The 20,005-nt window shown below is 37.2% G+C and overlaps 3 protein-coding genes across 3 annotated transcripts in view; 1 reads left to right on the plus strand and 2 right to left on the minus strand.

Moving 5' to 3' along the window:
- The window catches only part of Flo2 (flotillin-2), a 121,383-nt gene that overhangs the window by 57,266 nt on the left and 44,112 nt on the right, over positions 1 to 20,005 (plus strand). The gene's annotated exons all lie outside the window — the stretch shown is intronic.
- On the minus strand, positions 386 to 3,407 carry LOC143189061 (glucose dehydrogenase [FAD, quinone]). The gene is made up of 2 exons (XM_076393692.1): positions 2,903 to 3,407; positions 386 to 2,553 (listed from the first exon to the last, which is right to left on the minus strand). Exons 1-2 carry the CDS (start codon positions 3,242 to 3,244, stop codon positions 1,018 to 1,020), a joined length of 1,878 nt encoding a protein of 625 aa, XP_076249807.1. The 5' UTR covers positions 3,245 to 3,407; the 3' UTR covers positions 386 to 1,017.
- LOC143177657 (glucose dehydrogenase [FAD, quinone]) lies at positions 5,694 to 10,751 on the minus strand. Its single transcript, XM_076375727.1, has 5 exons — positions 10,689 to 10,751; positions 8,939 to 9,135; positions 8,083 to 8,297; positions 6,574 to 7,756; positions 5,694 to 6,223 (listed from the first exon to the last, which is right to left on the minus strand). The coding sequence occupies exons 1-5, from the start codon at positions 10,749 to 10,751 to the stop codon at positions 5,953 to 5,955; spliced, it is 1,929 nt and encodes a 642-aa protein (XP_076231842.1). The 3' UTR covers positions 5,694 to 5,952.

A 20,005-nucleotide genomic window follows, 5' to 3' on the forward strand; every position in this document is an offset into this window, starting at 1 on the left:
TATGCTATATTAAACAAATGAAAGAGAGTAAAATATATTATATTAATAACTAGATGTTGGTGAAGGAATGCAAGGAAGTCAAATTCTGTTGAGCGCAGGAACTATTATAGGTTTTTGTCTTGGATCATTGGCAATTGATTTGAAGGAAAGTCTCGACGTGTTTCCTCTGTTAATAGTAGAGCAAAACCTTGCTTTCAGGTGTCATTATTTCTTAGTACCCATTTTTCAGGTGTGTATTTTGCAAAGGCTAAAAATTGACGCTTGTTAATATAGAAATTCCTATTCCACCCTAGTATAGAATCCATATTCTATTTTCATTTTTTCTATTCTGCTTAGTTTACTTATTTCTGAGCATTGATCAAAATATCCATGTAAAATGTAGTATGTGAATAATATTTTATTTTTCCTTCCATGGCCTCCAAAAAGCATTACAAAATATCTCGTAGATTTCGTTATCTTTTTCATGAACAATTGCACAATACAATCAGATTTATTTACGAGTCCATACTATAATAGTATTATAATAGTTACATGATTACTTAGTCATCGTTACTAGACATTCAAAAACCTTACTGCACTAGTCAAGAACATAAACGCAGAAACTGCTGTTGAAAGGTCATATAATGACTCATAAAACATACGAGTCGTTTAGAAATTTTACAACACACTTTAAGAATTAAATAAAATACGAAAAGAAGTTTAACGTCGAGATGTCTAATAAAAGTGGTAGATAATAATAAAATAATAAAAGATTATTCAATAACTTGTCTTGTATTTTACATAGTTTAAGAAGCTACTAGTATTCTAATCTTGCAACTTTTACAATTGCCATTCAGTATCTCTTGGAATTCAGTATAGACCTCCATACAACCATAATTTACCTTAATCGACATGAGAACATAAAAATTTCTCACAACTCTAAAACATCCAAAAGAAACGAAAAGATTCGATCATAAAATGACTAAAATCTTTATTTAACACTTCACCTAGTACACTTCCATAAATCCACCGCAAAGTCTACAACTCATCTCGAGCTTTAACCGACCAGTCTTCCTTAACCATGTCCGCCCCTTTCTCAGCAATCATCATGACCGCAGCATTAATGTTCGCGCTGACAATAGTAGGCATTATGGACGCATCAATGACACGTAAATGTTCAATACCCTTCACTTTTAACCGAGGATCAACTACAGCTTCTGAATCCCCAGCTGGACCCATCTTGGCAGTCCCAACAGCATGGAACAACATGGTAGCAATGTTTCTAATACTACACTCCCAATACTCCTTAGAATCAGGCTGCGTGTGTCGACAATTGGGAATATCAACGTGACGGAGTCGCATACCATACTTCTTGAATGCCTCCGTGTTCAGCAGAGACTTCACAGCGTCCACAGACTTCAGCAACGTCTGCAAGTCTTCCTTCTCAGCCAAGTAGTTCGCGTAGATCTTGACAGGCTCTGCAGGATTCGTGCTTCTCAGCTCGACCTTACCTACACTCTTAGGATTCAGTAAGATCACACCAGCAAGCACCACATCCGACTCCATGACCTGTTTCTCTATCTCCTGTACCACCTCGTCGATAACGTTGAACGCCGTCATCAGAGTGGTAATTTTGAAGGGTTGCCACTGTGGGAAGTGGCCAAATTGGACTTGGACGTCTGGATACTTGGAGGTGGGATCGTTGACGTTTAGGAAACCCATTAAGTCGATGGGTAGCTGCGCCAAGTCTCCATCGTTGTGCACCAGGAAGTCGTACGCCATGTCTAACATAGCCATCGGGGATGGAGGTGTTTGGGATTGATTCACGTAAGAGATTGACATGCCAAACCAGAATACGTGGTCCTGGAGGTTCTTGCCAACTGGTAGATCAGCCACGACAGGTATTCCCATATCTTCTAGGTGTTTCTTGGGCCCGATGCCTGACAGCATCAACACTTGGGGACTGGCGATGCTGCCTGCTGAGAGGATCACCTCCTTTGATGCTTCGATGTCCACAGATTTACCGTCCTTTAAAGTGACTCGAACGCCAGTCGCTTTGGTACCTTTTAGTAGGATTTTATCTACTCTGCTGGACTTCATTACATATAGGTTCTGCCTATCTTTGATGGGTGTTAGGAAAGCCTTCGCCACGTTTATGCGTCTTCCAGAGTCGATCGTACCCAAGGTTCTGCCTAGGCCAACGAAACGGTCGCCATTCAGTGGTTCCAAGATGTTCAGTCCCAGTTCACGTGCACCGTCTAAAATGATATTTTGCACATTCGAGGGAGTGTAATTGTAGTTCCTGAGGTTCATTGGCCCACCAGTGCCGCAGTACTTGTCTCCGTGTTTGGCTACCTGGTTTACTGGACAGTTGACAGACTTTTTGAAGTAGGGAAGCACTTTTTCGTAGCTCCAACCTTCGTTGCCTTGGTTTGCCCAATTGTTGTAGTCCTTCTCGTTCCCGTATATGTGAATCATCGCGTTGATGACGGAACTACCACCCAGAGCCTTGCCTTTTGACCACCTGCATTTCTTGTTCTTCATGCTCTGACCGAAGTTGTCTTGTACTTCGATCTTCAAAGAGAAATTATTTAGGTAATGAAGAGATGTGACATAGTACTTCAAAGTAGTCTATGAAAGAGACTATTTAAGTGCTTAGTATATATTTAATTTAGTATAATGAATGCATAATTCAAGAGGGACGCCTTTTCTGACAAAGCCAGCTGTTAGGGTCAATTTTTGCAGATACCTGTGACGATTTCTTATCAAGTTTGTTATTGTTCTGGTACATCGAGGATATTATTTCTCAAATTTTCTGCTCCATCGAATTTATCCCAATTTCTATCCAACATAACCAAGTTCTACTCCTCCTACTCCCAACCCACACAGAATATAATGCTTCTCAAATGTTTTATCAACATACCTCATAGGCATAATCTTGAGGGCCACCATAATTAACCAACATAAAACCAGGAATGTCTGTTTCAGGTCTAGGGTCCTCCCCAGCTTCTATCAGTAGAACATTCCAATTCTGTACTTCCGTTAACCTGTGTGCCAAAATGCTACCCGCGGTTCCAGCCCCCGCTATTATGACATCAAATTCCATTTTCGATGTCAGGATTTCTTCTGTACGGTCACGTGGATAATATGTAGGATTGCTTAAGCTGCACTGCGATGCGAGAAGCACATGCATCAACTGAGCGAAAATAGCGGCGGGCGAAGGGGATATCGCAGCCGCGCAACTTGCTGTCATACATGTTTCCATTTCGTGTTTTCTTATCTAAAATCAATAATCTATAAAAACAGCCATTGCTGAGTTATTACTTAATTTATGTCAGTGAATGATTAAGCTTGGATGCTTTAAGTTTGTCAATTTTAAAATAATTTTTATTTGCTTTATTTCCTCGTGACTTTAACTTTTTGATGGATTTTTTATCTGACACTGAATTTTAAAATTTCTTTTTTTTTTACTGTGACACGTTTCTGTGTAATTATTTTACAATTCATATAGTACAATTGCTTTTAAAATTTCGTTTAGATAATTAAAATTTGAGTAAACAAAGATTCTCCAAATAGATATTAAATATTAAATTACCAAGAAATGATTTCTGTTTATTATTCAAATACGCATTTATTTATCTCTCTTATAAACGTAATCTTGTCGATTATCAAACTTGGCATAATCATATTGCTTTTACAGATTATATAACGAATTTCTGGACAAATAATTAGATAACAGCACGGGGATAAAATAATTCAAGTCATTGTCTCGTATCTCAGAGGTTAAACAAATACACGAATTAATAAATGTAACATACTACTTTTAATTGTAACTCGTAACTTTCGAAATATCTTATTCTTTGATCTTGTGTTTTACAAAGTAATTTCTTTTTACCATTAACATTGTTATTACCATTTAAGAAAACTTATATTTTGAAACTCAACTCTACTGAGATTTACGTGGTGTTAGTTCCAGTTAATAAATTAAAGGCTTCTTTAATGTCTTACTTTTATCAGAATATCGATGCAGATGAATTTCTATAAATATTTGAATCCAGTGAAATATTCCTGATCGATCAGACGAATCCCTGTGTACACGTTGTTCAACTTCACCTTTAAATGCTCATTACAATTGATTTCACTTTATTCAATTCCTGAAGAAAAGAAAACACACGTCCTCGTTAATTTATAACTTTCAACAAATAACTAGACGATCTTTCGATACAAATTAAAAAAAGAACGATACCCGAAATTCGAATTCACAAGCTTCAAGTCTCGTGCGATCGTCATGCCACGTTCTGATCTTGCAGCTTGCTCTTTTATGTATCCTCGAACCCCCTCTATGGGTAATTTGTAACGATATGCTTTGCATTGTCATACAATAGGAAAGGGGAGAAGTACAGTAAAAATGAGATTAAGCAGATTAATAAAAAGATAGGAGATTTCTGATTTTTGATAAATATTTGATTTTGATTAAAAGAAAGAGGAATAGAAAATGGTGGTTATTTATTTTGTATTATGTTTTAATAATTATAAATTATGTTTTTCAAATCCTGATAGGAAAGGTGATAATTCTAATAATTATGAAATTGTCGTAAATTAATTGTTTGCATATGAAGAAAATTCTATTATTAATTATTTTTTTATTTTAGGCTTAGAAAAGTCTATTATTAATTATTTAATTATCTAATTAGAATTTCAGTTGCGATGTTTCTTTCTTCCTCTAACATTCTCGTAGTTCTGTTCTTTAACCTTTGAATGATCCTTTTGTCACCGTTACATTGCAATTCATTTCTATTTTCTACGTTATTTATGAATTTTATCTGCGTTAATTTACATTAACTATGCACCAGTTTCATTTCAAGATTTATATTCCATTCTCGATTCTTTCTTCTCATTTTACCAGTAAATGATACGTGTAATATACAACAGTTGGTCACAGTAATTCAATATCGTTTACATGATATTAGTGTTGCAATACATCGTTTTTATATTCCACCATTTCTGCAATATAATTTAATTTGGATTTAATAAAACGAGATCTAAAAGTGCGAATTAACTTGTATCAACTATTTAAGGACGAAGTATTTTCATTTGTGGAAATATGGTACGAACGGAAATGAAGATTACATTATCATCTATAAATAATTGGATAGATATTGGTTTACGTATATCTTTATTTCAATGAATGTTAACTGCACTGAATTACCGTCAGTAAATGTTATTAACAAAAATTGTAATTATCAATTATTTGGTCTTCAGAGAATGCATCATTCGCTACGAATTGTAATGACATTCCCTAATTTACATTTGTCACATTTAAATTTCTGAATCGCTCGTAAATATTTTATTGACTGAATACATCCATATTTGCCTCGTAAGAAGGAACTAAATTTGTATTTTAACAAATGTCCCGAATCGGTACACAGGATACGAGTTACTAATCTATATTCTGATCTGTAGAGCAAAGGTCAGCTGTCTGGGCTTACCTACTTCGAACACAATGAGAGATGGAAAATATATAAAAATAGATTTCAATGAATTTGATATGGATCTCCTTTCGATTTGACAATGCTGTCTGTTTAAAGTACTTCAGTCAAAACGTCGATCTTCCACGTCTGTTACTCTGGAAGTTCCAATTCTAACATTTTCTCTGCACAGTTTCTCGACTGTTGTAAATGTCTATATAGCACTTCTAAAATATTATCTTCAAAACTTTGAAACTTTCAAATCTCAAAAAAGTCAGCTTAATCTATATTATGCCACAGTGAATGTCTTAAAACCAAGGTCTACTTAATAATTAACTGTATTTAAAAATTAAAGCTTCTTATATGTACAATAAATATTCTGTCTTCAAAATGTTACTTCAGAAATGGGGGAAATGATCATGTAATTACTATTAAGAGGAAGAAATAAATATGAAGTCTATTTTAACGTACTGCACGAGAACATTAAGGTCCATCAAACTGAGATTCACAGCTTCATCCACGAATACTTTATCATATCAGCCGCCTTCTCGGCTGTCATCATGATAGCAGCGATTGGATTACTGTTTGGCACTATTGGGAACACTGATGCATCTGCCACTCGAATGTTCGATACTCCACGCACTCGAAGTTGTGGATCCACTACCGCAGTTGGATCGTTGTAGCTGCCCATTTTACAAGTACCTGCTTGATGATTCTCGGGCCCTGTTGCTGCTCTCGCGTAGCATTCCCAGTAAGCATCGCTGGCGAAGTGATAGCTAGAGAAAACAGAGTTTCATATCGTTACAAGCCTTGAAAATTTGGTTCAATATTTTTCAATAGATTCACGTGGACATTATAACGTGGTAGCTAACATAAAATGAATAATTTATCCTATCTACCACAATTATAATCCTCAACCATCAAATTAGGACCGCTTGAAAGCAAGATAGTGGAACATTCTTTTCCATAAAATTCACTATTTTCATTTCAGTAGGTTTCAGTAATTTTCTCATATTAACAAAGACAACTCTCTGTTTCTACCACAACGTCGCAATTAGAGAAGTATATGTTTCACTTGTGGTCCTAATTCAATAATTATGTATGTATTGTACATGAGAGTTCTTACTTGGAGCACTGAGGATGTATCACAGGTTCGAGCCTCAGGTCCCACTTCTTCATAGTCGGCGTGTTTATAAGCTCCATACTCTTCTTGATACCCTCGATGAGGATTTTCAGATCCTTAGTATCGACGAAATAATTCGGGTAAATTAGAGGGGGCGCAAGAGGGTCCCCAGATCGTAACTTCAAATACCCATGACTCGCCACGGTGACAGTTGTCGGCCTCATCACAATTTCCCGCCTCTCAGAGCACAACGAGAGCGCGCCGTTCAGACACTCGAACGACAGACCAGTCCTAGAACACTTCGGCGCGAAACCATCGAAGAAGACCTGAATATCAGGCACGCCACTCGCTGCATAACTGCTCTCAAGAAATGCTGTCACTTGAGTCAGACCCGTACTACTCAGAGGACCAGTCCTAGTGTCCAAATACTCGTTAATACTGTCCATCGTCATGGTTTCGTAAGGAGTGTCCCTAATACTATAGTAGATACCAATAGACACATGGTTATGAAGGTTCTTCCCCACAGGCAGGTCTTTGATCACGTTTAGGCCTAGCTTGGTCAGGTGTTCCTTAGGCCCTATTCCAGAATTGAGCAGAATCTGAGGGGACCCGATTGCCCCCGCAGTCAAGATCACCTCTTTGTGAGCTTTCACTGTTCTCTTGAAGCCATCCTTGTCTATGAACTCCACACCATACGCTTTGCTCTGCCATTGGTTTATCAGAACCCTGGTCACCCGGGCGTTTATCAGCACCCTCAGGTTCCTTCTGCCGTGGACTGGTCGAAGATAGTTCCTTGAGGTTGTGCCACGTACACCGTCGCTGGTCGTCATCGGCGCCACCATAAATCCTGTTTGCGTGTACTCCTTCAACTTGGACGTTCGGTAGCCTAGCTCGTCAGCAGCCTTCAGGACCTCATCGGCGAACGCTGGCTTGTTGCGGTAGTACTCGATCTTCATGGGACCTGCCATCGGGACTGTTCTGGGTTTGTCAGATACCATCGACTGATTGGCGGGATCTTCAAATCGCTCGAAGTAGTGGGCGATTTCGTCGTAGGACCAACCGCTTGCTCCACTCCGAGCCCAGCTGTTGTAGATCTCTGGGTGTCCTCGGGCGTACATCATTCCATGCATGCCGGCAGTTCCTGACACCATCTTTCCTCGGGGCCAGGTGCAGACGCCATTTGTTTCTGAAGATGGAAATGGAAGTGTACATGATAGTCGTTGAGAGTTGATTATTTATGTTCTTCTTCGCTAACTTTCACTTTTTAAGTTTAAGGGGCGATTCTTAAAATTCGAGGACGATGCTTAAAATTTCCTTAAGTGGCGATTCTAGGTATTGAAATAAGAAGGAAATTAAGACTTTCGGTGGAAACTTTGAATTATATACCATTTACATTAACCCCATTGGATCTAGTATTAAACATTTCTAGTCTAATCTTTCAATTGAATAGTGGTTCCTCAGTTGCTTTTGTAAGGTGTACAAGAATGTGAAGATGTAGAAGGTATTGCTTACCTAAACATGCAGTAGGATGAGGCTCCGTAGGCTCCGTTTTGAAGTTCCAATCTAAGCTCGAGTTAAGAGAGTGAAACGCTATCCCTGGAATGGCAGTCATCGATGGCTCTTCCGGTCCCGCCTCGATCAGCAGGACCTTCCACCAAGGAACATCGCTTAATCTTCTGGCGATCACTGGCCCAGCGACACCAGCTCCCACGATGATAAAGTCGAACCTGTATTTTGAATATTTTATTCTAATTATAGCGTATGTGACCGACGCCTTTCACTACTTACAATAGCTAAATCATTATCGAAGTTGTGTTCAGTGACGTATATAACGGATATAACCACATGTATGTAAATGTGTATATAATTATTATAAAAAAGACTCTACTACCTCGTTCATTAGAAAAAAAGGACAGGTGTTTTTAGATGCGATTATTTTTAATTTGATTTCACTGATAGATGTTTACAGATAGATTCACTCATGTTTGATTACAGTCTTTTGTCACTTCATTAGAATGTCTGTACCAATTATGGACTGCTGCAAGTGATACAATCATAAACTGCAACGTAATACTTTCGCTAGCATTGATACCTTTGTGTAACACACTGATCCTGATTCACACATTTGTTCACTATTTATGAATTATATGTGTGATAGTAATAATTTTTTGTCTCGTAATCGTAGCAAAAAATGAAATCTATTCTTCGTGTTCATTAAAACGAGTATCTACAGTTTCCTTCTACAAACATATAGAAACTAAAATCTGATTCTTTTATAACTTTTACAGATTCTCTTCTCAATTTATTCTGATAACAAACATTTTCCTTTGCCGCCAAAAGATTAAAAGATCAGCCATGGCATTCTTACCATTCCCCATGAGGCAGTTCCTCTCTGCCAAGCCTGTTACAAGCATCAGTAATGTCACACCTAGCGGTCATGATGTTCTGGAAGAGGCTCATGAAGGAAGTCATCATGCACTTGGACCCCATGTACATCGTATCCTTGAAATTGCAGTTGCAACATCCTGAGTCCTCGTTGCTGGTCTCCAACTGGGCAGGCTGGAACTAATTAACGACCTTCTTAATTAAATCGTTTTCACTTTATCGTTCATTATATAATTCACTTTATCTCATAAACGTTCACCACTTTAACGACAGAACAAGGGTTAATCTACTGTATCTCAGGACTTAAGATCTACTACGAACCGTTTGCAACGATCCCAAGTGGATGACAGCTAGCAGATAGGCTAGTACACTGAGATAACGACCCTCGAAACTCGACATTGGAATGCAGCGATGAATAGGTGCAATCGAGAATACTGTCAACTCCGAAAAGTTATATTTGCTTGACGCGATTAATTTTATTCGACGATTAAAATCGTTTAAGAAAGTGCACCCGTAAAAAATCGACGTCTTCGAGAACACCACTGTTCTATATTGACGTATTTGACAGAATGGAGAACAGCAAATTCCATTCAGGTTTTATAGAACTTGTAGTTGACCTCAGTTTACAAGATAGCAACCGCATATCAGAGATATTGGTAAAATAATTCCTTGCGTTTCTATTAACCATTTAAACAGACGCTATTTTTCCTTTTTCCTTCTTAGTAATTGTAGAAAATTGTGACGCACGAAACGGTTAACGAATACTTTTTGGGGAATTCGGTTTATAAATTTATGGTCGGTTGTTGGGAGATTAAGACTCATTATGCTGTCTTTCGGATTCAGTAGTACTGCATTATCAGTGAAATAGAGTTATACAAATTGTTCAGGTATTTATGAATTGTTAATGCTATCTTAAATCGTAAGCAAATTATAGGTTATCAGTTTCTTATAAAATGGAGGATTGAATGAATAAATTTTTTACGAAATATGAGAAACTTTTAACCCTTAGAATATTATGGAATTACATTATTGAAATACTGTGGGAATCCCAGGAGTAGTAACATTGAAACAACCAAGGGTAATGACGTATAAGGGATTAAGTATTTACATGTTACTCACAACTTTGAAGTTATCTTAATTATTACGTGCGAAATTAAAGATAACAAGCGTGTACTATCTTTTTCCTCGGAAATGTGCGTCAATTTGTAATTGCCTGCCAGAAGTGTTTGAAAAAATAACATTTATTTATGTTTTAGTTTTATTCAGCATTAAGATACTTCTTTTTAATTCTTTTCCTGTCTGTACGAATCGATCTTGATAGAATTATAATTTCACAAATCCAAAGTGATTGGATCCATCAATATGTAAAAACTATAAATGAAAAACTACTATAAAATTTCTAGTCTTTAAAACGTTTCAAAATTCGAAATAATTCGCAAAAGCATACTAATCGAGCCATAAAAAGTATTCATAACATAGCTATTTTCACTGGCAATATTACAGTATTCAAATATTCGTAAATCTCCAGAAAAATCGATCACACTGAGTGCAGTATTTAAAAGCCCCCAATTTTTCTCCTTGCGACGAGCAACGAGAAAGCAGCAGAGAAAAAAGGAACGCTAAAACTGAAATCTATTCTTTGGCAACGTGACCAAGTGACAAACTCTCACGTCCCGCGTTCTTTGTGAACGAGTGCCTGAATCAGCGATTAATCGATCAACTATTGTATTTACCGGGAACTGTGGAAGACCGAGTGCCAATTGCGCCAGAAGAGGGAATAGGACGTACAATCGCATCTTTCTAAAGGCCAGTGTCACCTGCAAACAGAAATCATCGTTTAGAGATGAAACGCTAATTAAAGATTATTTACACTTCACTGCTCGTATCTAAGCATGTAATTGCACATAATTTATTGCTGGATTCTAGCATGGAAATTGTATCAAGACACGAACTGCCTAGGAAAGCGATGCACATTACGCAACTTAAATGAAAACGTCAAATATAATAATTTCCATTCATCGAGGAAATCATTTATTTGTTATTTTGCTATTGGTCGAGTGAAATGTTCGTTTTAACTTTGTATTGGCTTTTAAAAAGCGTTGGTTCTCTTACCTGTAAACTGATCCACGAGAGACTCACTATTAAATGTCAGAACTGTTTAAAATTTGAGCTTTTAATACAAATTTGAGAACAATTGAAGTATATAAAATTGGGTAATTTAAATTTAGATTATCTTGGATTAATGCATGGATGATAGGACGACCGAAGACATTAATTAATGTCTTTTGTTTTCGAAATTTGGAGATCAGAAACACGAATTAGCATATTTCATTCTTGAAACGTTGAGATATGTAATGTTCTGTGATCTTAAATTTAGTAACATCTTTTTCAAAGGATTCATGCATTAATTATTTCGAATAATGTACAAAACCTAAAATCATGTGCACTTGAGAGCACACAGACATCAATGTGTGATGTTCCTGCATGAATGATAATATCGATTAATGAATAAATACAATATTCCTAAAATTAATAACGCTAGAGATTGAACAATAAAATTAAATAAAAATCGTACTTATTATCGCAACTGATAATCCAAATAAATATTAATCTAATATTGCGTAGTATTTCAGCTATTGCTGCAGCACGTTTCTAAGAAACCTCTATCTTAAAATATGCACATGTAACGCACAATCACCCAGATAATAGCTGAAAATAAAATCGTTGAATATTGACCGTAAATTCCTAATCTAAAATATTCTGCATTTATATGGAACGTTTAATTTTCCGTCTATGTCCCTTCGCTTATTGTTACAATTGTTTCGAGGAAAAAAAAAGTCATAGTTATCCGTGACGTCTTGTAACAAAGTTATAAATATCATAACAGTCGTGCTGGCAGCAATGTGAGATCCTTTACGCGTGAAAGTTCATACTCTCTCAGAATCGAACAGATAGATAATATATTACAGTTTCACTAGAGACTCGAATGAAAACTGTGAGTGGTTTCGTCGACGATAAAGGAACAGGAACTCTTGTGGAGTAAAAGCAACTTGCAAAATCGAGTAACACTACATCGACGATTATTGAGAATAGTGAAACAACGAGAGCAGCTTTTCGTCATGAAAGTCTCAATCGCTGGATGAAATAGTAATATATAATATTTCTTTCTTAAAAGATAAAAGACGTTTATTGGCAAAGTGTATTAGTTTTTGCTCACGAGAACCTTTCAGCTTAGGAATTGTAGTGCAAGAAGGACATTGGGGTTTCTGATCAACTATCTGGTAAGATATTTTGCAACAAGAACAACCTTTTTTATTTCTAATTACAGAAGAACAGTAATTGATGTTATTAGGAAACGATTTATGATCTTCATAATACCTACTCTATTTCTAATAGCAATGATATCAGTACCGTGTATATTATCGAAATCCTAGTATCTTATGTTACTAGCTTGTTTCATATTTCTACCCTCTTCTATATACATATACATGGAAAGAATCATGATTGCCATACGCTCTATTGCTCACACCTTTAATAAGACCAGACTGTGCAAACACTATTGAAGCAGTCACAATTGAGTCAATCACAGACAAACAAATTAAATCTACTTTCTAAATTCTGTAAAATTTTACTTCCAAAGTACTCGATTAATGTTCAACTTTTTATATTTAAAATAAATATAAGTATTTTTACTCTCTGGAGTTAATCGATTTAGCAAATGAACGACTCAATTGTGCACCTAAAATCAATGAACACAAACTTCACTTCCAATCATCAAAATTTCCATCACGCTCTCTATCTTCCCTCATCACCTGCAGCAACCTCCTACCATTTAACACTAGACCACGTGTACCAAGCCTCCCAGGGCGCCATTAAGATAACACAATGGCTGCAAGGAGTCTCCCACGCAACAGAACACCTCAATCCTCCCACAAACTTGAAATCACAAATTGGACCTCGGTGAAGCGTCAATTTTACCTGAATCTCGGCTCGAAGAGGATCAACGCGCAGAGGAGGACGATGTCAGCGACTCCCAGACGATTCAAAGACATTTGGGTAGCCAAGGCGAGCGTTGGGCAGCGAAAAATGTTTGCACGCGAGGAGGACGCGATACGAAACAGACGAACGATTCGCGTGAAAGTTTCTCGTTGATGCGCGGTCAGCGAGTACTCATCCGTCTTCTTGACGGGAATCGTCCGACAAATGGGCGCATTCGTTCCCGCGGCCACAGTAGATGCACTAATTAAGGAGCTCGGCGCGTGTGCTGGATAGGACATTCGCTTTCTTCCGGAGAAAGAGCCGCGGACCTGACGTCATCCAGTCAGTGAACCACTCGAGCTTGGTACACGTCATGCGAAATGAAGGCAGGGGGAACAACAACGGAGGAGACACCCCGAGAGACTGGCCCCAGCCTCGAGCATGGACGGTCACTGCCCATGAGATTGGGATCTGTGCTGTTAGACTGACGAGGAGAACACCCTGGACGCGATGCTCACTTTCTAATGAGTCATTGCCGCTTCAGGGAATTCGTTAATATAATTGGACCATGCCAGAAGACACTTCTGAGACGTGTAGGCGGTGGTTCATGAAATGTTAAGCCTGGGACAACACACTGAGATGAAAGCTCTGGCAAAAATGGTCGCATAGATAAAAGAAAGTGGCTTGTTTTAGCCTAAGCACACACCTACCGACAATTGGCGAGAGACAGTTTTGTGGTCTAAAGGCCGATTACAAATTTTATGTGTCGATTGTCAAGAAGATAATGGATAAAAAATCCATTAGAAAAAGATGGATTTTTGAGTCTGTAATCGATCTTTGGACCCACAAAATTATTAATTACAGATTGTCGGTAGGTTGATAGGTTGAGTTATGTTGATTGAACTTAGTCGAAGTGAACTTAAATCGATTCCATTCTTTAAGAATTCTTTCTCAAGACGTCAAATGTCCCAGTAAGTGGACAACCTAAAATACATGTCACGACACTTTAATAACGTCTCACTAGCTGGATTTTATGATACTATTTCATGATCCTATTCCTTGTTTTTTATTAGATAGATTAAAACTGAAACTTACAATTATACTTATAGAATTATTAAATTAAAGATAGTTTTCAGGTATTGGGACATGATCGATGATTGAGACATTTATTTTATGTAATCCAGACTTTGAACACTAAAAGGTTCAAATTAAAAGACCTCACAGGAAGACCGTGTTAAGTTCTGCAAGATGGCAGGGATTTCACTCTTGTGGGTTACTAAATTATTACTATCATGAGTCACACTTACTTGCTTTGTAGCCCCAAGTATAGCTTCTTTACTAACTGGTTCTGTCCAAATTTAGAGACTTAAAGTCACCCTAGGAGGTTTACGATTCTTCACAAACTCTGCCCCGTTTCTTGAAAAGGAATATCACTTCTAACACCAAATTTTGTTGTCTAATGGTCACAAAGAATTTTGACAACGTACTGATCTCACAGCTGGAATGGCAATACTGACTTTACTGATAGTACTGAGTCTATCTAAGCTTCGGAGGAAGTCTTAGGCTTCTTAACCCTTGGAGACTTAAATATCTCGTGAAACTTAAATATCTCGTGACGTACGAACTATTTTCCTCTACTGATTATTATGATGTATGTAAACGTCTTTTAGGGAAGGTTTGTTTTAAATTACAGAGCTTGCACAAAGAACGATGTAGTTTAAATAAAAAATGGAAACGAAAAATATTTTTATAAATAATTACAGAGGCAAATACATTAAATACAGTTTATTCTACATAATGTCTTCCTGAAAGTTTGAAATCCTAAAGTTCCTGGTCTATTCGATAAATACAGCGTTTCCTTGCAAAAAACTGATTTATGTTACTGTATCGTAAAAGAATTGCAATGCAATTGCATAATCATAATGCAATTTAAATTTTATAGTCTTGAATTACGTACATATTTGAAGATATTTCAGTGAATGTTAGCAGGATTCTCTGCATAATTTAAATATGCGAAAATCACAAAGATCGACATAAAAACTGAAATCATTGACAATTAAAGCTGTTTCGTAAGGATTACTTTATCGAAAGATTTCAGCAGAATTATGAAATCAGAGATCTGTTATCTCTACACATGAATATCTAATCCCAGCTATCTATAGCAAACTATATTTAGCAAAACCGTGATTGTTTTAATACTCAACTAAACACTTGAAAGTTTAATCAGTTATAATATGGCACGTTCGAAATTATTCTACTCTCGCGTGTCACACGTGTATAACATGTGTTTTCAGTAAAAAATCGGGAGTGGTAGATTATGTATAATATGTAGATTATCTATATGTATATTTTTGTACGCCAAATATGCGTACAACTTTCAATTCAACTTTGAGTTCTTTCTAAAAATATAACAAACAAAATTTTTCATTTCCTTTCCTTCATAATTATACAGTATATTTATTCTTGTTACAGGTAATTGGAATTTTGCTTCTGCGGATTCTTCTCTACTTCTCGTAAAGGTATTTTATTCAAAAAATATGCTAAGTAGTTATACAAAGAAATAATTTTTACATTTGTTTGCATTCATTAAAGTGGGTAATGTAAACTTTTCATTATCCTCGTTTATAATCGTCATTTTTAAGTTGAAAAACAATTCAGGCCTTCAACAAATTTATTAAAAGATTTGTAGCGAAAACACCCTAACAGATTTCTAAATTTTTTCTTTAAAAAATAATCGGTTTACGTATCATAAACAATTTTTTACTAGTGCAGAAAATACTTGTTTCTCGACAAAATGTTCTGCTCTCGATACATCACTAGATCAGTAGATAATAGTATTATGTAAAAAGCGAAAACGATGCGCAACGAGGTTTATATTCGAGTCTTATTTCTCCGATTTATATAGAACTTATGCACGAAAGTCTTAAAAGTTTAGCTAAAGGAACTTGCGTGAATCAGATTTATGAAACTTTGAGAAATATTATATTTATCGAAGGAGATCTCGTTTTGAAACATGCATGTAACAAATATCCTTGTGCAAAGTATTTCTTACTAATGTTTTACTGAAGAGTAGATTTACTGAAATCCTCTAATTTAGTCTGGGAAAAGTGAGTTGAAAATTTAGTATACAATAAAGAAACTGAATGTGGCAACGAAGTACTTGTGCTTTACACTTGCAAATCAATCTTCACACAATTTTTTATAGGCTGTATAGATAAATTCACCATGTAAAAAGAGACTCAGACGTATGATTGAGATTTTGTTTCATTATCAATAACCACTACCAATGGAGAAAATTCATTTCAGTTGTTTATAACCAACCACATTTTTTGCTTTACGTTGTGATTTGTGCTTTGCAATTTCCAATACTATCACTTTTGATATAAATTACTGATAACCAGTATCAGGAACGTTGACTGCATCATAACAGGGAAAGGCAGGTCACCACGTAAATACCATTTTACTCATCATTGTATTCGTGAAATAAAGTGTTTATCGAAATGAATTTCCGTCATTGATAGCAGTTGTTAGTAAGTAAGTATAATAAATTTACGTCATTGATAACGCTTATAGCCGATTGAAAATGTTCGTCAACGATACTGACCATATAGATATAACAAATATACGTGCGAGAAAGTACGTACGTATAACAAATATATAAAATAATTTTCTTTCATTAATAATAGATATCGAGAACAAAAAGAATTGTTAGTTATCAGGAATTCTTTTGTTCAAAGAAGAATAACGTCTAATTTTATGATTGGCATGTAGAATAATCTTTCTATACGCTCTTCCAGAGCTGCCATAACTTCGAATAAAATGATTACTTTTGCATGAAAAGATTTTCACGTATTTTTTAAACACTGAAAAACAAAGCCACAAAGTTTTAAAATTGATATGTTTATCAGTTTTGTTTAAAAGATTCCTCAAACATCATTTAGTTTTCGACCGTCAAATTAGGAAGACTCCTTCAGTTTCGATCAAAATTCTGCAGGCCTCTTATCACGAGCACAGTAAATAATTAAATAACTGGCTATCAAGTATACGTGAGTAATCCCGACACATTCAATCGAGGTCCCACTGTATTCTACATTACCTTAAACACGAACCCCAAGAAGCAAATTTCGTGCGTAAAACCGATCCAGCCGCAAGAAACTCGTTAACAAATCCCGTCTTCTAATCATTGCACCATCGACTAGCTGCAATCGTTCTAGCTACAACCTCGCCTTTGTCGAACTGCTGAACAGGTAGCACTCATGGTCCACACAATCTCCATCCAGTTTCACCACATTCTTCCAGCAGTCACTCTTAACTCGAACCCTGCGTTTCGGCCAGTCGTTCAAGTTTACAGAGATATCGGCATGGCCACCCTTCACCTCTTCAGCGAAGCGACAAACCCACTAACTCACGCCGCGGTGAACCGTGAACTCTCGCGACCAGACCAATCGAAAGGGCCTCGATGTCGTCGCAGAGGAGCACACGTTGCTCGAATAGGTGTCGTCGATGCACAGCGAGATTCGACTCGACCGAAAGTTGACGAGCCCGTGAAAACCGATCGGCAGAAAACGAACAACACGCTAGGGCAAAGCAGACCGCGGCGATTCTTTGGGGCGAAGACCTGAAGAGTCAGCCAGGTGCTCGCGACTTCACTCGCGCCAAACTCGAGGAACGAGGAGCCGACAGCTTAATAGGCTGTTGTAATGAAATGTACGCCTTTTTAATGTATACACCATAGATCGAATTATCTGTATCAGTATTTTTTTCATTGGGTTGGAGTGAGGTAAGGATGACGTTATTCAGGGGTTTGATAAGGCGAATTTGAATTTCAAACGGCTGGGAGGAAATGCTGTGGGCGTTCGGTGTCTTGTATCGTGGTGGAATTTCAGGTTTTTTAGGGGACTCTGAAAACTGAGGGAGGAGGAGGTTTAATGTTGAGTGGAAAAGTAATAGTTAGTGGGTAGTGGATTTTGGATTTTACGGAATTTTGAGTTTGTTTAGCTGTTTGGGTGTGTTGCGTCAAACAGTCAACGTCAAATTGGAGAATGTAATTTATCTATTCGGAGAATTTAAATATTTTTCTTTGGAGAGGTCCACGTGTTAAGATAAAACATGAACACTTTGATAAGTATTATTGCGTGTCCGTGATTGTAGTATTTTGGCTGCTATAGCGCCAGTCATTGAATTTAATTCATATTTTGTGTCGAACGTTAAATTAGATGTTAATGACAGAAGTATATTGTTTTTTAATATTCTTAACTTTTTATGATAAAAAGTTATACAAACTTTGCATAACGTCAAGTAAAGCGTTCCTTAGAATTTAAATAATACTTGCTGGGTTGTAGACTTTGTCTCTTCGTGTCTATGCCAGTCATTTTGAGAAGGAATCTAGTAGCATAATTGTAATATTTTATTTATAGTACAAGAAGAACAACTATTCAGAACGAAGAACATTTTTCCAAACAAAAATTCTTTAGTACGAAAGGAAGATATTTATATGAAACCTTATAATAACTTGAAACTATTAAATACAAACATAAGAATTCTTCGCAATCAGGAAACCTGATTGCTAAAACTAACCTAAATACTTTAAATAACTTATTCAAGACCTTAACAACCACGAAAGTACAAAGAACAACAAAAACTGTAATCGCAAGGATTCAGCAATGATCAACACCATTCAAACACACTGAAATAGTTTTACGGTGAAACTATTTCCTCTGGACGTTCCTCCTATAAGAAACCAGGAAAAGAACGAGAGAAAGAAAACATGATTAAAACGCTGTTCAATTACCTCATCCTCTTTGCATCATTTACACTCCACAAATCGATGTTGAAGCAGTCCGAGCACAATACCATCCGCGCTATCCTCAAACTTTTACTTCGCTTACATAAGCACGCATCGAATCATGCTCTCGAACGCTGCTCTGCTTCACCAATTAACCAATCGTTATTAATTTCGCCGATTAACCAGCCTGTCCGCGAGCGTAATCAACTATCCGCGAGCAAACGTTCCCCTTTACTTTTGCATCTGACAAAACGATTGTCTCGACAGCGATATCAGCCGAGACTTTTACTCGCGAAACAAACACGAAGCTCGGCGATGGACGCGCACACGTCGGTTGGGTCTTTTAGAAACTTGCATTTTAGACGAACTCGCTGGTCACCCGTGAATTCACGCTAGAACTTTGGATAAAGACAAAGAACCCGCCGATTCGAGCGCGCGAACAGATTCGAGACTATCGAATGCGCACAGGTCGCCACTCGTCTGTTCGTTTCGACAATTGGCTCGGGTCTGTGGTGCCCGCCACTGGTTAACTATCTCCAGTGTTGTTAGTTATGTAATTACTAAAGCTACGTTTACGTTAGGCAACTTTTGGTCAGGCAACCGAATCTGAAGTCGATCGAAGTTGTTCGTGTACGTGCAGTATATATGTTCCATGAGAAGTCTCCTGGAAAGCATTAAAGACAATGCTTTCCAGGAGACTTCTCATGGAACAACAGTAGTACATGCAGCTGAAACGATTCTGCCCACACCGACGCTCTCTTTCTCTTTCTTTTTCTCTTTCCCTCTCTTAGATGGAAGTCAGTGAATAAAAGAGAGAAAGAGGGGGAGAGAGAGTTTCGGTGTCTAGAATCGTTTGAATTTTGCATATGTACATGCATACAATTCCAAGCGAGTTGAAACGATTTCTGATTATTCAACTGAGAGTAGCACATTCGTCTATTTTCGATTGAACGACTTGGTCGGTCAACCAATGTTGCTTAATGTAAACGTGGTTTAAGGTTAAATAATATGGTATTTTGCTCTGTCTCATTCTTTCTTTCTCTTCTTTACTCTTTTGCTCTCTTGGAGAACACTTGGATAGGCGTGCAACAACTTATGCTATTTAGTTTGACCGGGGAAGTGAAGCATATCGCGGCTCTGATTTGGGATAAGTGCAGCGGAGCAACAGTAACGTGGTGAAAGAGAGTCTGTTGGAGGAGAGGGACACGTGTGATGCTTGACAGTCTCTGGTTTCCTCCACGCGAATCGACAGCTGAATAGGGGAAATATGTGAGCTAATTCGGTTTC

This window comes from Calliopsis andreniformis, chromosome 3, assembly GCF_051401765.1.
Source record: "Calliopsis andreniformis isolate RMS-2024a chromosome 3, iyCalAndr_principal, whole genome shotgun sequence".
Lineage (NCBI taxonomy): Eukaryota > Metazoa > Arthropoda > Insecta > Hymenoptera > Andrenidae > Calliopsis > Calliopsis andreniformis.